The 17,619-nt window shown below is 41.2% G+C and overlaps 3 protein-coding genes across 4 annotated transcripts in view; all 3 read left to right on the top strand.

The window, feature by feature from the left end:
• Positions 1 to 864: 864 nt before the first annotated feature.
• On the top strand, positions 865 to 4,189 carry pex11g (peroxisomal biogenesis factor 11 gamma). The gene is made up of 5 exons (XM_035646710.1): positions 865 to 1,031; positions 1,463 to 1,660; positions 2,517 to 2,695; positions 2,950 to 3,018; positions 3,161 to 4,189. Exons 1-5 carry the CDS (start codon positions 969 to 971, stop codon positions 3,363 to 3,365), a joined length of 714 nt encoding a protein of 237 aa, XP_035502603.1. The 5' UTR covers positions 865 to 968; the 3' UTR covers positions 3,366 to 4,189.
• A 606-nt stretch (positions 4,190 to 4,795) lies between these two features.
• si:ch73-40i7.5 (amyloid-beta A4 precursor protein-binding family A member 3) lies at positions 4,796 to 12,622 on the top strand. Its single transcript, XM_035646709.2, has 11 exons — positions 4,796 to 5,098; positions 6,216 to 7,245; positions 7,384 to 7,414; positions 7,512 to 7,657; positions 8,247 to 8,333; positions 9,579 to 9,770; positions 10,681 to 10,860; positions 11,290 to 11,502; positions 11,928 to 12,047; positions 12,274 to 12,414; positions 12,512 to 12,622. The coding sequence occupies exons 2-11, from the start codon at positions 6,229 to 6,231 to the stop codon at positions 12,581 to 12,583; spliced, it is 2,199 nt and encodes a 732-aa protein (XP_035502602.1). The 5' UTR covers positions 4,796 to 5,098; positions 6,216 to 6,228; the 3' UTR covers positions 12,584 to 12,622.
• A 547-nt stretch (positions 12,623 to 13,169) lies between these two features.
• abca7 (ATP-binding cassette, sub-family A (ABC1), member 7) overlaps positions 13,170 to 17,619 on the top strand; it is a 28,692-nt gene continuing 24,242 nt past the window's right edge. For both annotated transcript variants that reach the window (XM_035646704.2, XM_035646703.2), the window contains exons 1-5: positions 13,170 to 14,162; positions 15,445 to 15,543; positions 15,782 to 15,875; positions 16,446 to 16,587; positions 16,891 to 17,015. In XM_035646704.2, coding sequence (XP_035502597.2) covers positions 15,478 to 15,543; positions 15,782 to 15,875; positions 16,446 to 16,587; positions 16,891 to 17,015 — 427 coding nt within the window. In that variant the 5' untranslated portion in view covers positions 13,170 to 14,162; positions 15,445 to 15,477. The remainder of the gene's footprint in view (positions 14,163 to 15,444; positions 15,544 to 15,781; positions 15,876 to 16,445; positions 16,588 to 16,890; positions 17,016 to 17,619) is intronic.

The following is a 17,619-nucleotide window of genomic DNA, read 5'->3' as shown; positions in this document are numbered from 1 at the left end:
TAACCTTGCTCTTTGAAGACTGAAATACATTTTTTTTACAATGGACTAAATGGACTATATTCTTCTAGTCTTATTGACCACTCAAAGTACTTTACAGGACAAGTCACATAAACCCATTCACACATTAATACCGCATTTCGATGTACCGCGCTTTTTCTGTCACATTCATACACTATCGGTAGAGACAATTCAGGGTTAAGTGTCTTGCCCAGGGACACATCAGCATGCATATGACCAACTGTACCTCCTGAGCCACAGCCACCCATTATAGATTAGCAAGATTGGCAGTAAAACACCTAAATGACCCTAAATATTGTTCTACAGCATTGATATTAATAGCTACACTACACATTTGCCCATTAGAAATATTATGCTCATCTAATTTTTACACAATTCATTTTTAAAAAACTATTTATAAATTGAATGTACAGCTGCCATACTGGACATTCTTTCAAAAAATCTTACAAGTTTATTCAGTGCTATTCTACTCTGCACATAGAGATAATAAAAAAAATCATTTTATCGGTGGGAAATGTGTAAATATCCAAAAATAATTAGCTTTGGAAATTGATAGCAATGTAGTATTGCATATAATATATAATTAGTGTATATAAATGGGGGGCACATTATGCTGTTGGTGGATGTGGTGTGTCAAAAAAAACATACAATAAAGAGACTTTAGGACGACACTGACAAAGCCTTATTTTCCATAATACTTTTATCGCATTGGATTGTATTGTGTTTATGTAACGATGAGCCAGTGATGTTGAGGCAGAAGTGACATAGCCCAAACGGAAGAAGGCAGCAGTGCGCCATCGTGGTCTATGTACTCGGTGATCATCTACCTGGGTCTGAACTCGACCACTTCCTGGTTCAAAGTCCAGCGGAGAACTCTGCAGCAGAGGAAGCAGGTGAAGAGTGAGGATGTTGTGTTTCTTTATTTAACAGCTCGTCGCTCGCACGCAGACATGCAGCGGGCGGTGGAGTCTCTGGTCCGCCTGCTGGAGTCCTACAGGGGCAGAGATAAAGTTGTGAGTATCAGTGGAGTCATGTGGATTCACACAGGGCTGCAAAAACAATCACCTAACTCATTATCCTGTCCATTGTCTTAATAATTTAATTGTTCATTAGTCTTAATAAACCTACACCTAAACTTCATAAAGAGTGACCTATTAGACAGTGGTAGCCTATTTATTTTAAATATTTCAAGTATGTTGCTGTATAGTCGAATTGTTGTAGTTGTTAATAATTACTTTATGTCATTATAATTGTCAACATACAAACACCCACCTACAACCTACAGGTTTTTATATATATGTGTCTAAAAATAACAAATACAAATTGTTCCACAAAATATAAAATAATTTCTGCCTGAATGTGAACCTCTCTCTCTCTCTCTCTCTCTCTCTCTCTCTCTCTCTCTCTCTCTCTCTCTCTCTCTCTCTCTGTTTGGTCTTCTCAGATCAGGACGGTCTGTTATGGCTCCCAGCTCGTTGGAGGAGTTCTGTCCCGGAAGGCCGAAGCGGACATCTCATCGCAGCGCCTTGGCAAAAGTCTGCTCCTGTTTTCCGCTCAGCTCAGTCAGTGCAGGACGGTGCTGAGACTGTTCGACGATCTGTCCATGCTGACGTACTCACACAGCTATGGCTTTGGAGCCGGGGTGAGCCACACAACAGCTCCTCTCAATCCTCCGATCATCACGATAGTTGGACTTTACTTACAATCTCTTCTTCAGCTCCACAAAATGTCAGAGGCAAATGTTGTACTTCTTACTCTGCATTATCTGACAGTTGTATTTACCAGATCATTTTCAGATAAAGATCCATTATCCGTACCACTTATCCTCTGAGGGTCGAGTGGGAGCTGCAGCCAATCCCAACTGATATTGTAGGCAGGGTCAGGGCAGGCCAATGTACAAAGACAAACAACCATTCACACCCACACCTGTTCAGTGTCCAGTTCACCTAACCTGCAATCCTGCATGTGTTCTGCATGAGTGTGAGAGGAAGCCGGAGTACTCGAAAAACATACACTCTCTGGTCTCATTTTGACTCATTAAATTGAAATTAGGGCAGTCAAAGTCCAGTGAATAACCGTCAATGGTAGAAAGGTGAGAGGTAAACTCCCCAAAGTAAAACAGAAAAGATTATGTCAATAAAATATGAAAACCCATGTTGATTGCATAGAAATCTGTCCTTTTTCAAGACTTTTGCTAACTTACAGCTTTCCTGCAACATTAAAGTTAAATGAGGCTTTGAAAGTTGATGCAAACATTTACCATAGGTGTCCCAAATACTGTACATGCTCTGATGCATTATTAGGTCAACGCCCCGAATGGTGAGGAAATTGAATTAACAAAGGACTTGAGACATTGAATTCTGTCAATTTTAATAACAGCTGGAAATATCGAGTTGTTCTAAATCTTTTCTTGAAAACAACAGGGTGATGTGATCCATAATTATAAATTTCACCCTTTGAAATCCAACATAAACATATATTTTGAATGTCTTTTAAAGGAAGAGGACTCAGGTGTGCGTTGGATTTCTGTGATAAACAATGTGGCCGACCAACTGTACTACCCCTGTGAACACATCGCGTGGGCCGCTGACGCCGAGCTCATCAAAGCGAAGTCTGATAAGTGGTGGCTGTTCAGCACGGTGCTGTGGGGAAGCTCACTGCTGCTGGGAATACTCAGGTGAGGTTACCTGTCCACAAACATCAGACGTACAGTCCCAGAAATGACAATTTTTACTTATAGGCTCACAGATTATTTAGAAGTGTAACTGAATATAAATTCAATGAAGTGAAATGAAATTTGAATTTTGAAACTTGTATTTAGAAAAAAACACTCAGTACTTTAGGTACTGTACTCACATAGTTTCTTGCTTTAATTGCTAAATATTGGACATACGACACTTTCAGTCTGAGTGTGAATCCCTTGTTTTTCAGGTCAATTCGAGTTCTGCTGCTGCTGAAGAGGAAGCTGGAGAGATGTGGGAGAGACGGAGCTGGCGACAGGTGTTGTTTCTGCAGTTTTACAACAAATATTCAGTTCTTTGCAGTTAAAATAAGACGGCCCACGTCTTGATCCTGAGACTTTTTCCTTTACAATATGTCCTGATAAATGTGTGTTGATTATTATCATTTTGTTTTTGTTTAGCCACTCTCGGCTCCACACACAGATGCGAGGGGAGCTTCTCTCCATCGTCAGCAGTATGGCCGACCTCAGTAACGCCATCCACTGGATGCCGCCTGGCTTCCTGTGGGCTGGTCGATTCCCCAACTGGTTGGTGGGGCTGATGGGCACAGTCTCGTCTGTAATCGGTTTGATCCAGATGAGCGCTGGCGACACAGACAGTACATAGTCCTCACTTAACAGCGAGGAATAGATGAAATGCTTGGACCAGCACTGAGCGAATGACGTACAAGTACATCAGTGATACGTCCTGAGTGAAGGATTGTGTAGGAGATCCTGAACGTATGAAATCAAACTCATCGTGACCTTTAGCTGCAAAGAAAGTGAATAGTCTTAGTTGTTTTGCAGCCAATCGTCAGATGTGACTTGAGGCAAAACATCCTCACTGGTTTTTTAAAACATGTTCGGACATTGTCGTCAGTATCAGACAGTGTGAGGAACAATTTGATGATGTAAAAAAATGTATCAGCAGTTAACCGTCGCAGCATTACAATCACAAATGTGAAATATATTTAGAAATACGTTTCTTCACATGCAGAAAATTAAGTATTACATGGCATTTTAATGCAGTGTACAAGTTTTAAAAGAGCAAGATTTACAGTCTTAATGACACTGGTTAATTGCAGAACTTGGGGTAAATTGTCTTTGTGTTTATCAGACAATACCTTGTATTTGTTCTTCAACACTGCAACTAAATTTGGCTGGGATAACAACTCTTTTGCCTGAGGAGCCCAGTTTGTGTCCTTGTTTGTCTGTATGCAAAGTGATCCAAGGCTTGAACCTGTTCCTGGAAGGTCGGAGGCAGATTTTTGGGTCAATCACCCTAGAAGGTCACTGCTGAAATAGAAAATATTTTTGTGTTTAGAATTGAAATCTTTTTGGTGATTAATGGTTGCCTTAGAGACACACTGTATACACCTGTCTTTATTACTGATCAAATGAAACACATTGTAGATCGTTTAAAATAATAAAAAAATATTTTTTTTAAAAATATGTTGAATTTACTGTCCTCTCTCAAATCATTTACTATAGTATCAAAACTGAGATATTTTAATATTCCGTGATGCTTGGTGGGGCATTTATATACCAGATTTATATGTATGATTGTAGCAACAAACAAAAAAACTTCATTGTTTGACACGGACAAGGAAAATATCCTAGCATTTGAGATTTGTATGTGGTAGTGATGAATCTTTATATGAAAATAATCTGTATGTTACTGGTCAAACGAGACTGAAAGTGCTGGAAAGGCGAAGTTAATAAAGAGTGAGACAATTTTAGATGATGAAAGTATGTTAACTTACACCTGGAGCGATACATCGACGTTTGATTGATCGGGACTTAAAGGTTCAACATGACGTGTACTGTTGCCTTCAGGTGCCGGCGGACAAAGCGAAATTAATGATTGAAAACGTATATTCGACCCCACATATAGATGTCAGACGCCCCTTTCAAATCTACAAAAGCTGGGTATACAACTTTTATTTCGACCTAGAAGTTTCAATTATTAAAAAAAAAGGTTTGTAGGATTGCTACAATAAATCGTACGGGTTCTGGAAAAGTGTTGTAAAGCCGTGTTGGTATACGACCCAAGAGACGTGTAGTACTTGAACGCAGCACAGTAACAGTCCTCTTTCGTACGAGTAGAAAACCGTCGGTTCAAGAGCAGCAGCAACAATAACAACAGAAGAACTCTGACTGGTTGTTATTTTTAATTAACCCGTGGATTATGTAAAACTACTACATTTACCGGCGCTGCTGTTGTTTGTTAGTATGACGAACAAAACACACCCGAAGTTTTGGAAAAGGCTCAGATCCCACACCACGTCGACTCGTCTGTCGTGGCGCCTTCAGGAGCCTCTGTCGGGGCACAAAGGAACCGAGCGAGACCCCGAATATCAGGTGACGGCTCCTCAAACCTCCGCAGTTTTAATCTAATCTCCGTGTTTTGTAAAGAACTTTCCACGTTAAAGTGCTGCAGCGTCGATTCGCATCGTAATTAGCCTCAAGCTCTTCGGAGCAGCTAACTCGAGTTAGCCAAGTTGGTGTGAGACACTTCTGCTTTTCTGTGATTGGAGGATTTTTTTTCTGACCGTGTAAATTGCATCCAATCACCTGAATAGATCCAATCAATCTTGTTTTCCGGAAATAAATCTCTAATATTTATTGAAGTGTTGTAAACGATTAGTTATTAGATTTTGAGTTTTACTAGAAGACCTGTCAGATCTATTCACTGTTAAAACGTGAGATTGTTGAATGGAGTTTGGTAAACTGCATTAGTCAACACATGGGATTAGAATTACTTCACCTCCTAGTTCTCCAGACTATCCATTTTTGGGGGCATTAGATGAAACTGAATGTTGTTTTTTTTCCTAAAAATGTATTGTGGGTGGATGTGGCGCATTTGATGGTGACTCACATTGTACATGATGTCCATGTACTTTGAGCTCTGCAGTCTATCTCAATGGTCGTGGGGCAATAAGGACGAGAGGGTGAATGAGTGTGTTTCAGGTTCAACTCTAACCTTATGAACCATTACTCCTTGGTTGTCTGCTGCATCGTGGCTAGACCTGTCACGGTGAAATAATTCATTGACTCATCGTACGACGCATGAACTCGATCATTTTTATTGACCTGGATAATCGCCATTTTGTTCACGTGTGTGGTTTGTTGACGTGGCCAGTCACACTGCTTCAATCCTCTCATTTATCTTTATTAGTGTCGGAGGCGCAGCTCACAGACTGTTTTGGTACCATCTGCTCGTAGATAAGATTTCTCTTGTGTAGGAGAAGAGTGCAGTGATTCACACACACACACACACACACACAACGACCAATAGGCATTCACTAATAGCTCACATTATTCAGTCTTCAAAAAATGGCTGTCGAAAAAGGGCAATATCGTTTATCGCAATAATATCTGGCCTAATATATCGTCTGACAAAAAGTAGTTCTTGTGACAGGCCCTAATTTTGGCCTCACCCAGGAATATTACTATAACGCCGGTTTTCCTCTGACAGGCTTTCTTACGAAATGGACACAGACGTCTGCCCTGCGGATAAGTCCACCTCTGCCCCCTCAGACACCCGGTGGTCTGACTCTGTCCCGGCTGATGAAGCCTCTGGGGTTGAGGTCATCAGACGGACTGTGGCAGCTCGGCCGGGTTCAGAGGTGGAGGATCTGGATGCCTACAACCCGATTGAGCCTCCTCCGTTAGACTGGAGGTCTGACTCCTCCAGCGAGACGGGCTCCGCGGATGACCTGGACGAGCCCAGCTTCCCTCCTACTGCTGACAGCTCGGACAAGGCCAGTCCAGGGGAGCAGGTGTTACTACCTTTGGACGTGAGTGACACAGTGGCTCAACTCAACTTAAACCAGCAGGAACTGGTGCAAAATAATTCAGAGCCAGTCCAGATTTCTGAGGTGGAAGTAGATGCAGCAGTTGATGAGGAAGAAGGGTCGAGGGTGGAGGACTTGGAGGCTGAGGATGAGGTTGAGGTTGAGGAAGACCAGGAGGGGGTAACATTAGGGAATGTAGAAAATGTAGTCACGGAAGAGGAAATTGCAGACAGAAGATCAGCTGATGAAGACCACAGCAGCATTCACACCCTGCTCAGCCAGCTCCAGCTGATGGGTGAAGAGGAGCCTCGTCCCGATCATCGGACACCACCTCACCGTCACTACTCTAGTCTGTCTGAGCTGGAGGCCCGTGCTCCTTCGCCAATTACAGATGACAGCGCTGAAACCACTGGGTTGCTGTTCTCTGAGAGCCACCAGAGAGACCTGCTGGGGCTGCTGCACTGCACAGAGATCAGTGCTACACCGCGTCCCACTCGTTTGCCTCACGGAGGGGATGTGGACGCCGTAGTGTCCGTTTCCTACAGTCAGGAGGACGCGCAGAGGTTCTGGGGCAAAGGCGGAAATGGTCAACATCGGCGGCACAGGGAGGAATCCATCTCCTCCCTGCCTGACGAAGAGTATCCTGAACCAGTGTGGATGAAGCTTGGCGAGGAGCCTCCAGATGAAGACGCTGCTGCAGAAAGTGAGCAGGTAGGTCAAGGTGCTATTACGATAATCATGTAAAAGACTGTACACTTCACATTTGTTATTGCACAAATAATATATTGCTCAACTGATCAGAGAGTATCTCGAAAAATCAGTATTTTTCCCTCTTTTCTGTCACTGCAGAGTGCTGATGATCATCCTGCATATAAAGATGGTAAGTCATCCCCCCTACGCTTTCATCTTGCAGAAATTCAGCTGGGAGGCAATGAAGACAGGTCATTTTTGATCATGAATGCTGTTTTACGTTTTAGTGCCGGGTCCTTGTGACCCTGAGGACCTGTTGGATGGGGTGATATTTGGAGCCAAGTATCTGGGCTCCACTCAGATCAAATCAGAGAAGAACCCGTCTACGAACTCTCGTATGACTCAGGCTCAGGAGGCCGTGGACCGAATAAAGGTGAAGTCCAGTCAGAGAGACGCCTAAAACCATCGGCTCACCATTGATACCGCATAGAAATGGAAGCTTGACACATCACCACTGACTGAATCAGGGAGACGGAGACCTTAGATGTCTTAAGCAGAAGTATTTATTACAGGAGCTCAATATTGAGGGGTTTTCTGGTTCGTACAAAGATCAAAAAGTGTATGATAAAAAAAAAACTCCCGTTCCCGGTCAGCGTGGCATATTTAACTATCAGAATCATGTCGTCATTAAACGGATGGAATGGCTCCTTAGAATCAGGATGTTTCAACTATAATCTAAGACTATGACATCCAGAGACAGTGACCTGACCTGCCAAGGATAAGATGATCCCACACAGTGCACCAAGCACAGTCTCTTACACAAGAGAGGAGACAATTCTACGACATAAAGAACCATAGATTCTGTGCTACATTGCTTCATAGAGTTTCTCTGTGGTGTTGTTTCCCAACATAAAATACCAGTATTTTAATATCATCTCAATTAGAAATCAAATGTTTCTACTGAGATTCAACTCATGCCCTGTACTGATCTAGTACTTTTGTTGGACTGTATTTCTTTCCAGGCTCCAGAGGGCGAGACCCAGCCAATGACTGAAGTGGATTTGTTTATCTCCACGCAGCGAATCAAAGTGCTCAGTGCTGACACACAGGTACAGTACTTGTTCTGCTACAGCTGATTAACAAAATAATCTGACTGTTTTTACCATTACAGTAGTAAATGTTATCATCCTTTCCTCTTGTGGTTTGCCAGCTTTTGGCACTATTACAGAATTGCTCTTACGGAAATATAAATTAGTATTAAACCGTATTATTAGCTGCATCAATATTACAGTTGTTACTCTATGAACATATCTTTCACCATTTAAGTGTTGAAAAGCCACAACTTGATTGGAGGAGTTTTTGAAAGGTAATAAAGTTGTAATACTTAAACATGTAAAATGCTTTGACGTCTGTAATTTCCAGTGTTTGTCTATTAAAAAAAAAAAATCTAATCTAGTGTTCCTACTCGCTCTCTTTTGATGAATATGACCAAAAAACCTGAAACATACATTAAGGGTTTGATTTTTAAAATATATATATATATATATATATATATATATATATATATAATTACATTATCATTTTCAAACTTTATATTTCTAAAGTGATCTGTAATTGTTTGCCACCACGTTGAGCTCCTGCAGCAAGAATCCTTAATATAGAGCTGGAAGGTGATTCAACATGAGAGCAGTGCAGTAATGTTGCAGTAATAGTAGAGTGTATTTTCTTCCATTGTGTGGTTGACTTGTCATGAAAGAAGAAGTGGGTCATGTACTGTCAGTGCCCCCTTCAAAAGGCTGGTTGTGCCTCACTGCACCATACTTACACTTAGAATTAGTCTCAGCTTTCTGATGATGTTTTGTTGGTTTCAGGTATTAATGACAAGTAATGTTTTTACTCGTTAAGACACAGAGTTGCTGTTGAAGGAAAAAAATGCACTAATAAATTACATTGTTATTATTAAATATGCGAGGTGAAATACTTTCCTCTTTAAGGAAACTCCAGCCTGTCAAATTTAATAATTTCAATAATTCCATTACAAGATAAGACAAAATTCCCACAAGCTTTTTTTTTATTTTTACAAAGTTTATGTTTGCCTTCTTAATTAGATTTCCTGTTAACATAGCCTACCCCTGTCCTGCTTTACATCAGCTTATTGTCAAACCGTCAGAAGAGTAAATTTGAGAGTTGAGCACCAGGCGAAGATGGAAAGAAATTAAGGCGGGGCAGTGGTTTGGAAATTAATTACCTATTTCCGGCCTCGAGGTTCAAGTCTGTACAGTTTGAAATTGAAAACCAGACCTTTCTATCTTCTCTCAGTTATATTAACCCCCACGTGACTTCCTCTCACTCAGGAAGCGATGATGGATCACGCTCTGCAGATGATCTCCTACATTGCCGACATTGGTGCCATCGTCGTCCTCATGGCACGGAGGAAACGTAAAGGGCAGGACGGTGACGGGTCCTCCAACTCTCCCTCTCCATCCTCCTCCTCGGGGCCTCAGAAGAAGTGCTTAATGATCTGCCACGTCTTCTCCTCCGAGGATGTGAGTCAATCGATTGAAAAGTCATATTGCAGCATGACTTTTCTTACCTAGAAAATGGGAACCTTTTATTTGATTGACATATCGGATCTTTAAAAAAAAATGAACCTGAGACTCCAACAGCTGCTGTGCTGGTTACAGGATGGAAACAGGGTTTCCTGCTCTGGTTTTGTGATTTTCATACTGGCCACGACTTAATTGCTTCCGCAGGAGTCTTGAGCCTTGAGGCAAGCATCAAGCAAACAACTCGCATTGTTGAAGTGTCTCTTGCTTTTCACAGAGTTGCATCTCAGATCAAATGTGCAGTTTCCTGCTGCACAACAGTTTCAGCTACAGCTTGGCCTGGTTTCCTTCCTCCAGACAAGGCAGCAAGATCTCCTGAATGTAAAAAAGGCCTGGCTGTCATCCCAGTTCCCCACTTTTGGCAAGACTGAATGGGAGGAGGAAGAGTTTCTTTTAGAAACCAATTAGCTATGGGATACTGAAGGCCACAAGGCTCCTGTTTTCACTGCTAGGTTTTCCCAACTCAACACATTTTATATGAAACGTTTTATTTAGAAGTACATTTTTAGAGTGAGCAAGGCGAGTAGATTATTGAATTTAACAAACAAATACAATGAAACAGGATGGAAAAATAGTTACTTTATTCAGGATGTGACATTTGTACTGTTGAGATGTTTGCAAATTAACTAATTTGCTTTAATTTGTGACAGTACAAACAGAGTGTGAAAGAGTGAAGGAAAAAATATTTATTTAAAAAAATGCCCTCAGATACCTGCCATTCAGATACAAAAGTCTCCTCATAGATTTGAATGTAGCAACAAGTCTCATCAGTATTAGTGCCGAGCAGTAGCAGCAGGGCAGCGTGTATGTCTAAACCTTTTTTTCTCTCCTCCTTTTTTTTTACATTCAGGCTCAGACCATTGCCCAAGCTATTGGGCAGGCGTTCGGAGTGGCCTATCAACAGTTCCTGCAGGCCAACGGGATCAAAGCCAGTGACCTGAGACCCGGCGAATACAGTGACTACCTGGAAAGTCAGGAGCTCTACAATGGCGACCTGGCCCACTTCTCCGACTCTCAGAACCTCAGAGATGTACGCAGAGAGATTGTGGTTTTGAAAGAATCCTCTTATATCATATTTCAGCTTTCCACAGAGAATATCTTGTAAAAGTTATTTTGAGGCAGTGTCTAGTCCAGAAGTGGGACATACCTTCAGGCAGAAAGAGTATCGTGTCCTGCTCTCCTCCATCTTGTTTTTTCTGCCAAAAACTTGTCTCTCATTGTCCTAATCTCATTTCTCATGTCATTTATTATGAATTATATGTAACTGCCCTCTCTAAAGTAACAGTTGCCAGAATCTAACAGTAGACTTGAAAGATCCTGAAAATACACATAATTTGCCTTTTCTTGAAGGATGGCTTTGTGTCTATGATCGTTTATCTGCTTTATATTGTGACAAAATAGATTAAAGATAATTGATGATGAATCATGGGTTAACCAGATTTTCCTGTGTGTGGTTCAGGTAGTCATCACAAAGCCTCCTGGAGAGATCTTAGGGCTGGCGGTGGTGGAGTCGGGTTGGGGCTCCATCCTCCCCACTGTGGTGGTGGCCAACCTCCTTCACGGAGGTCCGGCTGAGCGCTGCGGCGAACTCAGCATCGGCGACCGCATCATGTCGGTCAACAGCACCAGCATGGTGGGTCTGCCCATTACCACCTGCCAGAACATCATCCGGGTAAGAAGGGAAAACTCGGGCACAGACTTATTATCATTGCAATAACAACATCAGTATCAAAAATAATAATGATATGGAAAGATGTCAACTGTTTTTAAAGTGTACATTCAAATAATCTTGCTTGTGCACTGTCCTTAAGTGCACACTAGATGGCACTGTTTCCTTGCAGTGAGAGATTGTGTCAGTACTGATTTGACAGTGAATTCCAGGGCTGAAATAGTCAGTCCAAAATATAGTTGACTAATGATTAGATGGTTGACAGAAAAATAATAATAATAATAAACTTTCTCTGATTCATTGAGAATGAATTAAGGTGTGAGTTTTTACCGTCTACTAGCATCAATTGTTCGGATCTTGTCATCAAAGTCACAAAACTGACTGGGCATATTGCAACTTGTTGTTCTCACATTTTGCTTCCATCGCAGGACCTGAAAAGCCAAAAGTATGTGAAGCTCAGCATCGTCCACTGCCCTCCGGTCACCATAGCGATTATCAAGAGACCAGATCCCAAGTTTCAGCTGGGCTTCAGTGTGGAGGATGGCATCGTACGTCAATATTCATATTTTTACTGTCATTATCAAAGGAGGATTTTACTCAGGGTTTGTCTTGCCCACAAAGCTAGTAGAGGTTTTTTGTGCTGGTTTACTAGTAGTTTTGTAAACACTTTACAAATTCATTGATTTACTATATTGGTCGATTTGAAATCAAGTTGTTATTCCAGCTTTCAAACACATTTATTAATGCATCCCTTTCTCTTATTTCCTGTTGCAGATCTGCAGTCTGATGCGGGGCGGTATAGCAGAGAGAGGAGGCATACGTGTCGGGCACCGCATCATTGAAATAAACGGGCAAAGTGTTGTCGCCACACCACACGACAAGATCATCCAGATCCTAACGAATGCAATAGGAGAGGTGATCAAATTCTTCCATTAATCTGGAAAATCTGAAAACTGATAACGTTTTCTCACCGTTGAAATTGTGATTGATTCATTTTTTTCTTTCTGGGCAGATTCACTTGAAGACAATGCCAGCCTCAACATATCGGCTCTTGACAGGACAGGAGCAACCAGTGTTCCTTTGAGCACGTCCTGCAAAGACAAAAAAAAAAATCTGCACAGTGTTCAAGCTACATGAACTTTTGCCAAACTCAGAAAATATTATGCAATTGACCGCACAGCATATCATAAGCTTGTGTCACACCACTGTTGACAACAAATGAGTCTAGCTATATATATTTTAGATGTAAAGTCCATTTGAATAACGTAAAAACATATTTTTAAGGGACAGGGATAGACGTTGGCTTTCAATTTATATTTATCAGATATTTAATAATGCAGGCAGTAGCTGATATTCAATAATGCATATGCGCAATGTTTTTTTGTTTTTTTACTTCACTAACTTACATGGGGGCTGCACGGTGGTGTAGTGGTTAGCACCTTCGCCTCACAGCAAGAAGGTTCTGGGTTCGAATCCCGGTTCAACCAGGGCCTTTCTGTGTGGAGTTTGCATGTTCTCCCCGTGTATGCGTGGGTTCTCTCCGGGTTCTCCGGCTTCTTCCCACACACCAAAGACATGCAGAATGGGGTTAGGTTCATTGGAGACTCTAAATTGACCGTAGGTGTGAATGTGAGAGTGAATGATTGTCCGTGTCTGTATGTGGCCCTGCGATAGGCTGGCGACCTGTCCAGGGTGTACCCCGCCTCTCGCCCAATGTTAGCTGGGATTGGCTCCAGCGACCCCCCGCGACCCTTAAATGGATAAAGCGGTAGACGATGAATGAATGAATGAATAACTTACATGGGGGTGAACAATGTTGAGTAATCATGAGTCTTCCAACCAGGTGTGCCTGAGGTAAACCTGCCTCACGTACTCGCGTGTATCAGGTATCTGTGACGAGCTCCAGACGAGTAGGCTGCTGGGTGCGACGCTCCGGTTCATTCATACAATGCTTTTCCTGACTGTGCCTGACAGTAAGCAGGTATCATGCACAGTTGAAGGGTAACTGCCTTATATGACAGAGAGATGCTTATATTTTTAAGAGTTTGCTGTTTTGGATGTTTTCATTAAAATTATCTGTAAGGTGTCTTTTTTTTAAATTATTTATTGAAAAAAAGGTGTTCAACGAGTTAGTTTCAGTTCCTTCATATGAAATCAAATATATTTTGAGAAACAATTATTTAGTACTAGAGTTTTAATTGTGTTTTGACAAGGACCATCCTGTGATGATGTTATCATTGCAATATACTGTATTTAACTGAAACTATTAAACAGTAAACAGATATTACTGCTTCTACTATTTTAATTAGTTATGGGTATTAAATGTAATATAATAATAGAAAAAAATTTTTATAACCTCATAAACAATGAAAGATTATAATTCTTATTATCTAAGGCAAGCATGTATGGAACGTTGCTGCCCACGCCTGGCCAATCAGCTGTCCTCTTACCAAAACATTAGACGCAAACCAATTAGATTCGACACCGGCTTTTTCGACCACACCCCCGTGAATGCACTGTAGCCAATAGGCGTCGCGTGTGGGCTGGACTGTTTTCTTCTTCTTCACCTGCTCTCAACAAACCGACAGAGTCAATGACGAGCTACCGACCGTCGGTGTGTGCGCAGCGCTGAAAGGAGACGGTATCACCTGTAGTACAGAGAGGTAATGATTAACTACAGTGTTGTGAGTCTGTGGAACTCATTGCTTTAGATGTATCTTACGTGAAAGAGCCTGTTCAGCTAATAACGGCACCGGTACGTTACATGCTAGAGAGAGGAAGCTATATCCTGGTCCTCATGTAATGCTAACGCATGACTGTTAGCTCGGTGTTTTCCTCCTTTTCTTTCCTAGTTTGTTGTTTGCTAGCAGAGATAGTGGCATTAACTATTAATGGTTGGTAAGATATATATATATATTTCTACACATTTTTTGTTCGAACAGGTTCCAGAAAATGACACGATGAAATGCCTTCATGTTGCTCAAATAATGCGAAGTTGTGATTTAATTTTTTGCGCATAATTTGTACCGGTAATTTAATTTTGAATTACGTCACGAGGTTTGTTTTTTTAACATGTTCCTTATAATATGTAATAACATAATATGTATGCTACTTTCGCTTGAAGTGTCAACTGGCAAATATGTTAAATTGCAATAATAACCTGTATTTTTCTGCTATAAGCCTCCTTATGATATGACCTCAGAAATGGAAACGCTTTAATGTTCAGGGACAAAATAGATGTAAAAGATGACATAAAAACCTGTATTTGACGCTTGACATGGTGACACACCTGAGAAACCTTGAAATGTAAACAAATGAGCGTCACTCTAACGCCACACACTGTCCCAGTTAGATTTGCAAAGGAAATATCTAATATACCGATCTTTCTTTCCAACCTTGCACAAAATCACAATCTGGATCCCAAGATTATTCACTGCAGCACAAACACAGTGCGCAGGCCTTCACAGAGCAAAAGTGAATGCTCAGAGTCTCAGTGGGACACAGGTAAGCTGTTAGGATCAGGAGGATTTCAGGATAAAGCAGGGGATTGTTCGTCTTCAGCAAATCACACTGGGCACAAAAAACAGAACAAGCCACAAAATCATCCCATTAGGTCTGCCAACGCACAGGAGGGTTCATCCTCTCCAATATATCTTTATTAAAGTAACGGGTTTGTAAGGGAAAAGTTAAAATATATATATATATAAAGGTTAAAGAAGATAAAGGTTCAGCTGTCCTTAGCCTCTTTTTTTTGCAGGGAGTCAGGTACAGTTTATCACTACAGTCCTGACTAACGTTAGCTTAATCATAGTCAACATCAGAAGTCGAAAGTCAGTAAGAATTTAAATAAAAAATAAAATGCATATGGACAAATTTCCATTAAAAAAAGCAGGTAATAACCTCATGTGATTTTTAAAATGTTTTTTATGGTCTTATGTTTTCCAGGACCACATCATGGTGAGGTAGCTGTTCAGAGCCATGGGGGTTTTCAGACAGCTCTTCCTCCTGCTCTGGAAAAACATCACATACCGCAGGAGGAACAAGGTGCCATTTTTCACTGTTTAGAGAGAAAATAAATTTTCATTCTGTAAGAAAAGACTAGGACATTAAATGAGCTAATTATTTTCCCACTGCATTGCACAAATTGACTATAATAACGGCACCAGCTGAAGTTCTATTTGTATCTGCTACAGTGTAGGACACACTAGATGACAGTCCTAGTCAATGTATTTTCTTGAGTATTTGATGCACAGTTAACGGCTCCCTTCTTCTCCCTGTGTAGATCCAACTGATCATCGAGCTTCTCTGGCCACTCTTCCTCTTTGTCATCCTCATCTCTGTTCGTCAGTCACACCCGCCTTACAAACAGAGCCAATGTGAGGGTTATTATGTAATGTGTGTGTCTTTTCACACACACACTGACGGTTTAGAAAATTGGCCCTTTATCAACCAGCTAAAGAGGATTAAGTCACTCAGTGATTATTCTGCCAGACACGCACATTTGTTTACCTACGCTGCAAACTTCTTGACCATATGATAGAAGTTCTTCTTTTGTATACTTTCATTGTAAATCTTAACTTTCTAATAACATTTCTGGTATAGGGTGATATAAAATGACATAGTAAAGATGTAGGAGACACTTTAGAATAGTTCTGTACTACCTGGTGCAAAATTCAGTAGAGACAAAGTAAGAACACGCTTCTTTGCTGTATTTGTCCTCTTTGGATCAGTCATGAAAGGTAAAAGCAGCTCACTTCAGATTGAGGGTAATTATATTATGATTCAATACCAGTTGTAAAAAAACAAAAACACTAACAACATCTTACTGCGATTATTGTAGATTGAGTTTCGGATCAGCACCACAGTATTTTAATTGTTGCATATTTCAGGCTTATCTTCTTGCACTTAACGGTTTGTGTTTGATTTTTCTTTTCCTTTGTTTGTAGGTCACTTTCCAAACAAAGCCCTGCCCTCTGCGGGCACCTTGCCCTGGATTCAGGGGATCGTCTGCAACATCAACAACCCCTGCTTCCACAGCCCGACACCAGGGGAGACCCCAGGACAATTTGGCAACTTTGACAACTCCATGTAGGTAGACAAGAGGTTAAAAACGAGCGTAGACAGGTGTGTGGAGTGTTACCGTTCGCAGAAGAATGATAGCTTGTTCATGCACTATTCCATGAGACAAACAGACCAAATTGTTTAAAATGATTCACCAAGACTTGTGTTATAAGTAAGTATTAATAAGTTAGAATGTTACCAGGTGATGTTCACGAACGGAAGTTGGTTTTTGGTGGTTTACTGAAAAAAGTATGCTGGGCAGCAGTAATATCAAAGTTAACTGCATTGTTTGTACCAGTAAGGACTCCTCTTGTTGCTCTGCTTTCACAGACTGTCTCGTCTCTTCGTGGACGCCAACACTGTTCTGTCCTATAGTGGAAACCGGAGCTTCTCTGGCTTTGAGGACCTGAGGGAGAGTGTCCGGAGGCTGGGCGAGAGACCTGGAGCTTGGCCAGGTACTGTACCACAGCATATTTGAATATGCTCTTGCACTGATCTGAGGGGCTGCACTGACATTGCGACACTGTGACACTTTAAAAACACTGGTGTTTACGTTCACCTAAAATTTAAAAAAAACCCTGATTAAATGTATGGCAATGTTCTTCAGAAAGATATGTATCATTAGATAGACATGGACGATGTGTCCAGTTATTGTGGTATGGCAAAACGAACACGACAAACAAGAATTTGTATGTATGTCTTTAAGATTGTTCTCCAGGAATCAGAATAAATTATGTACGTGGAGAAACCCAATAGATCCTTGGCTTCTGTCAGTGAAGTTGTAAAAAAGGTAATTGTGTTTTGGAGAGCAGGGAGACGAGATGACCATAGTGTTCTTTCTTTCTCTAGTATTAAACAAGGTAAAAACAACAAGCACACAAACAAACAAAGAAGTATCAGGTATAACAGGATTAAGCCACTGCAGGCGGTCAAGGGTTAGGAGTAGAGGTTAGAAAGCACTGAAATTTATTCAGGATTTGTCTCTGATCCAGAACTGTTCCCAGACTTATCTGAGCAGGACTGATCGGTTACAGTAGTGGTCAAGGTTTCAGTGAAGCC

Source organism: Scophthalmus maximus, chromosome 13 (genome assembly GCF_022379125.1).
Source record: "Scophthalmus maximus strain ysfricsl-2021 chromosome 13, ASM2237912v1, whole genome shotgun sequence".
NCBI classification, from domain to species: domain Eukaryota; kingdom Metazoa; phylum Chordata; class Actinopteri; order Pleuronectiformes; family Scophthalmidae; genus Scophthalmus; species Scophthalmus maximus.
Note: the sequence above shows the minus strand (reverse complement) of the source record. Positions and strands in the feature narration are given on the sequence as shown.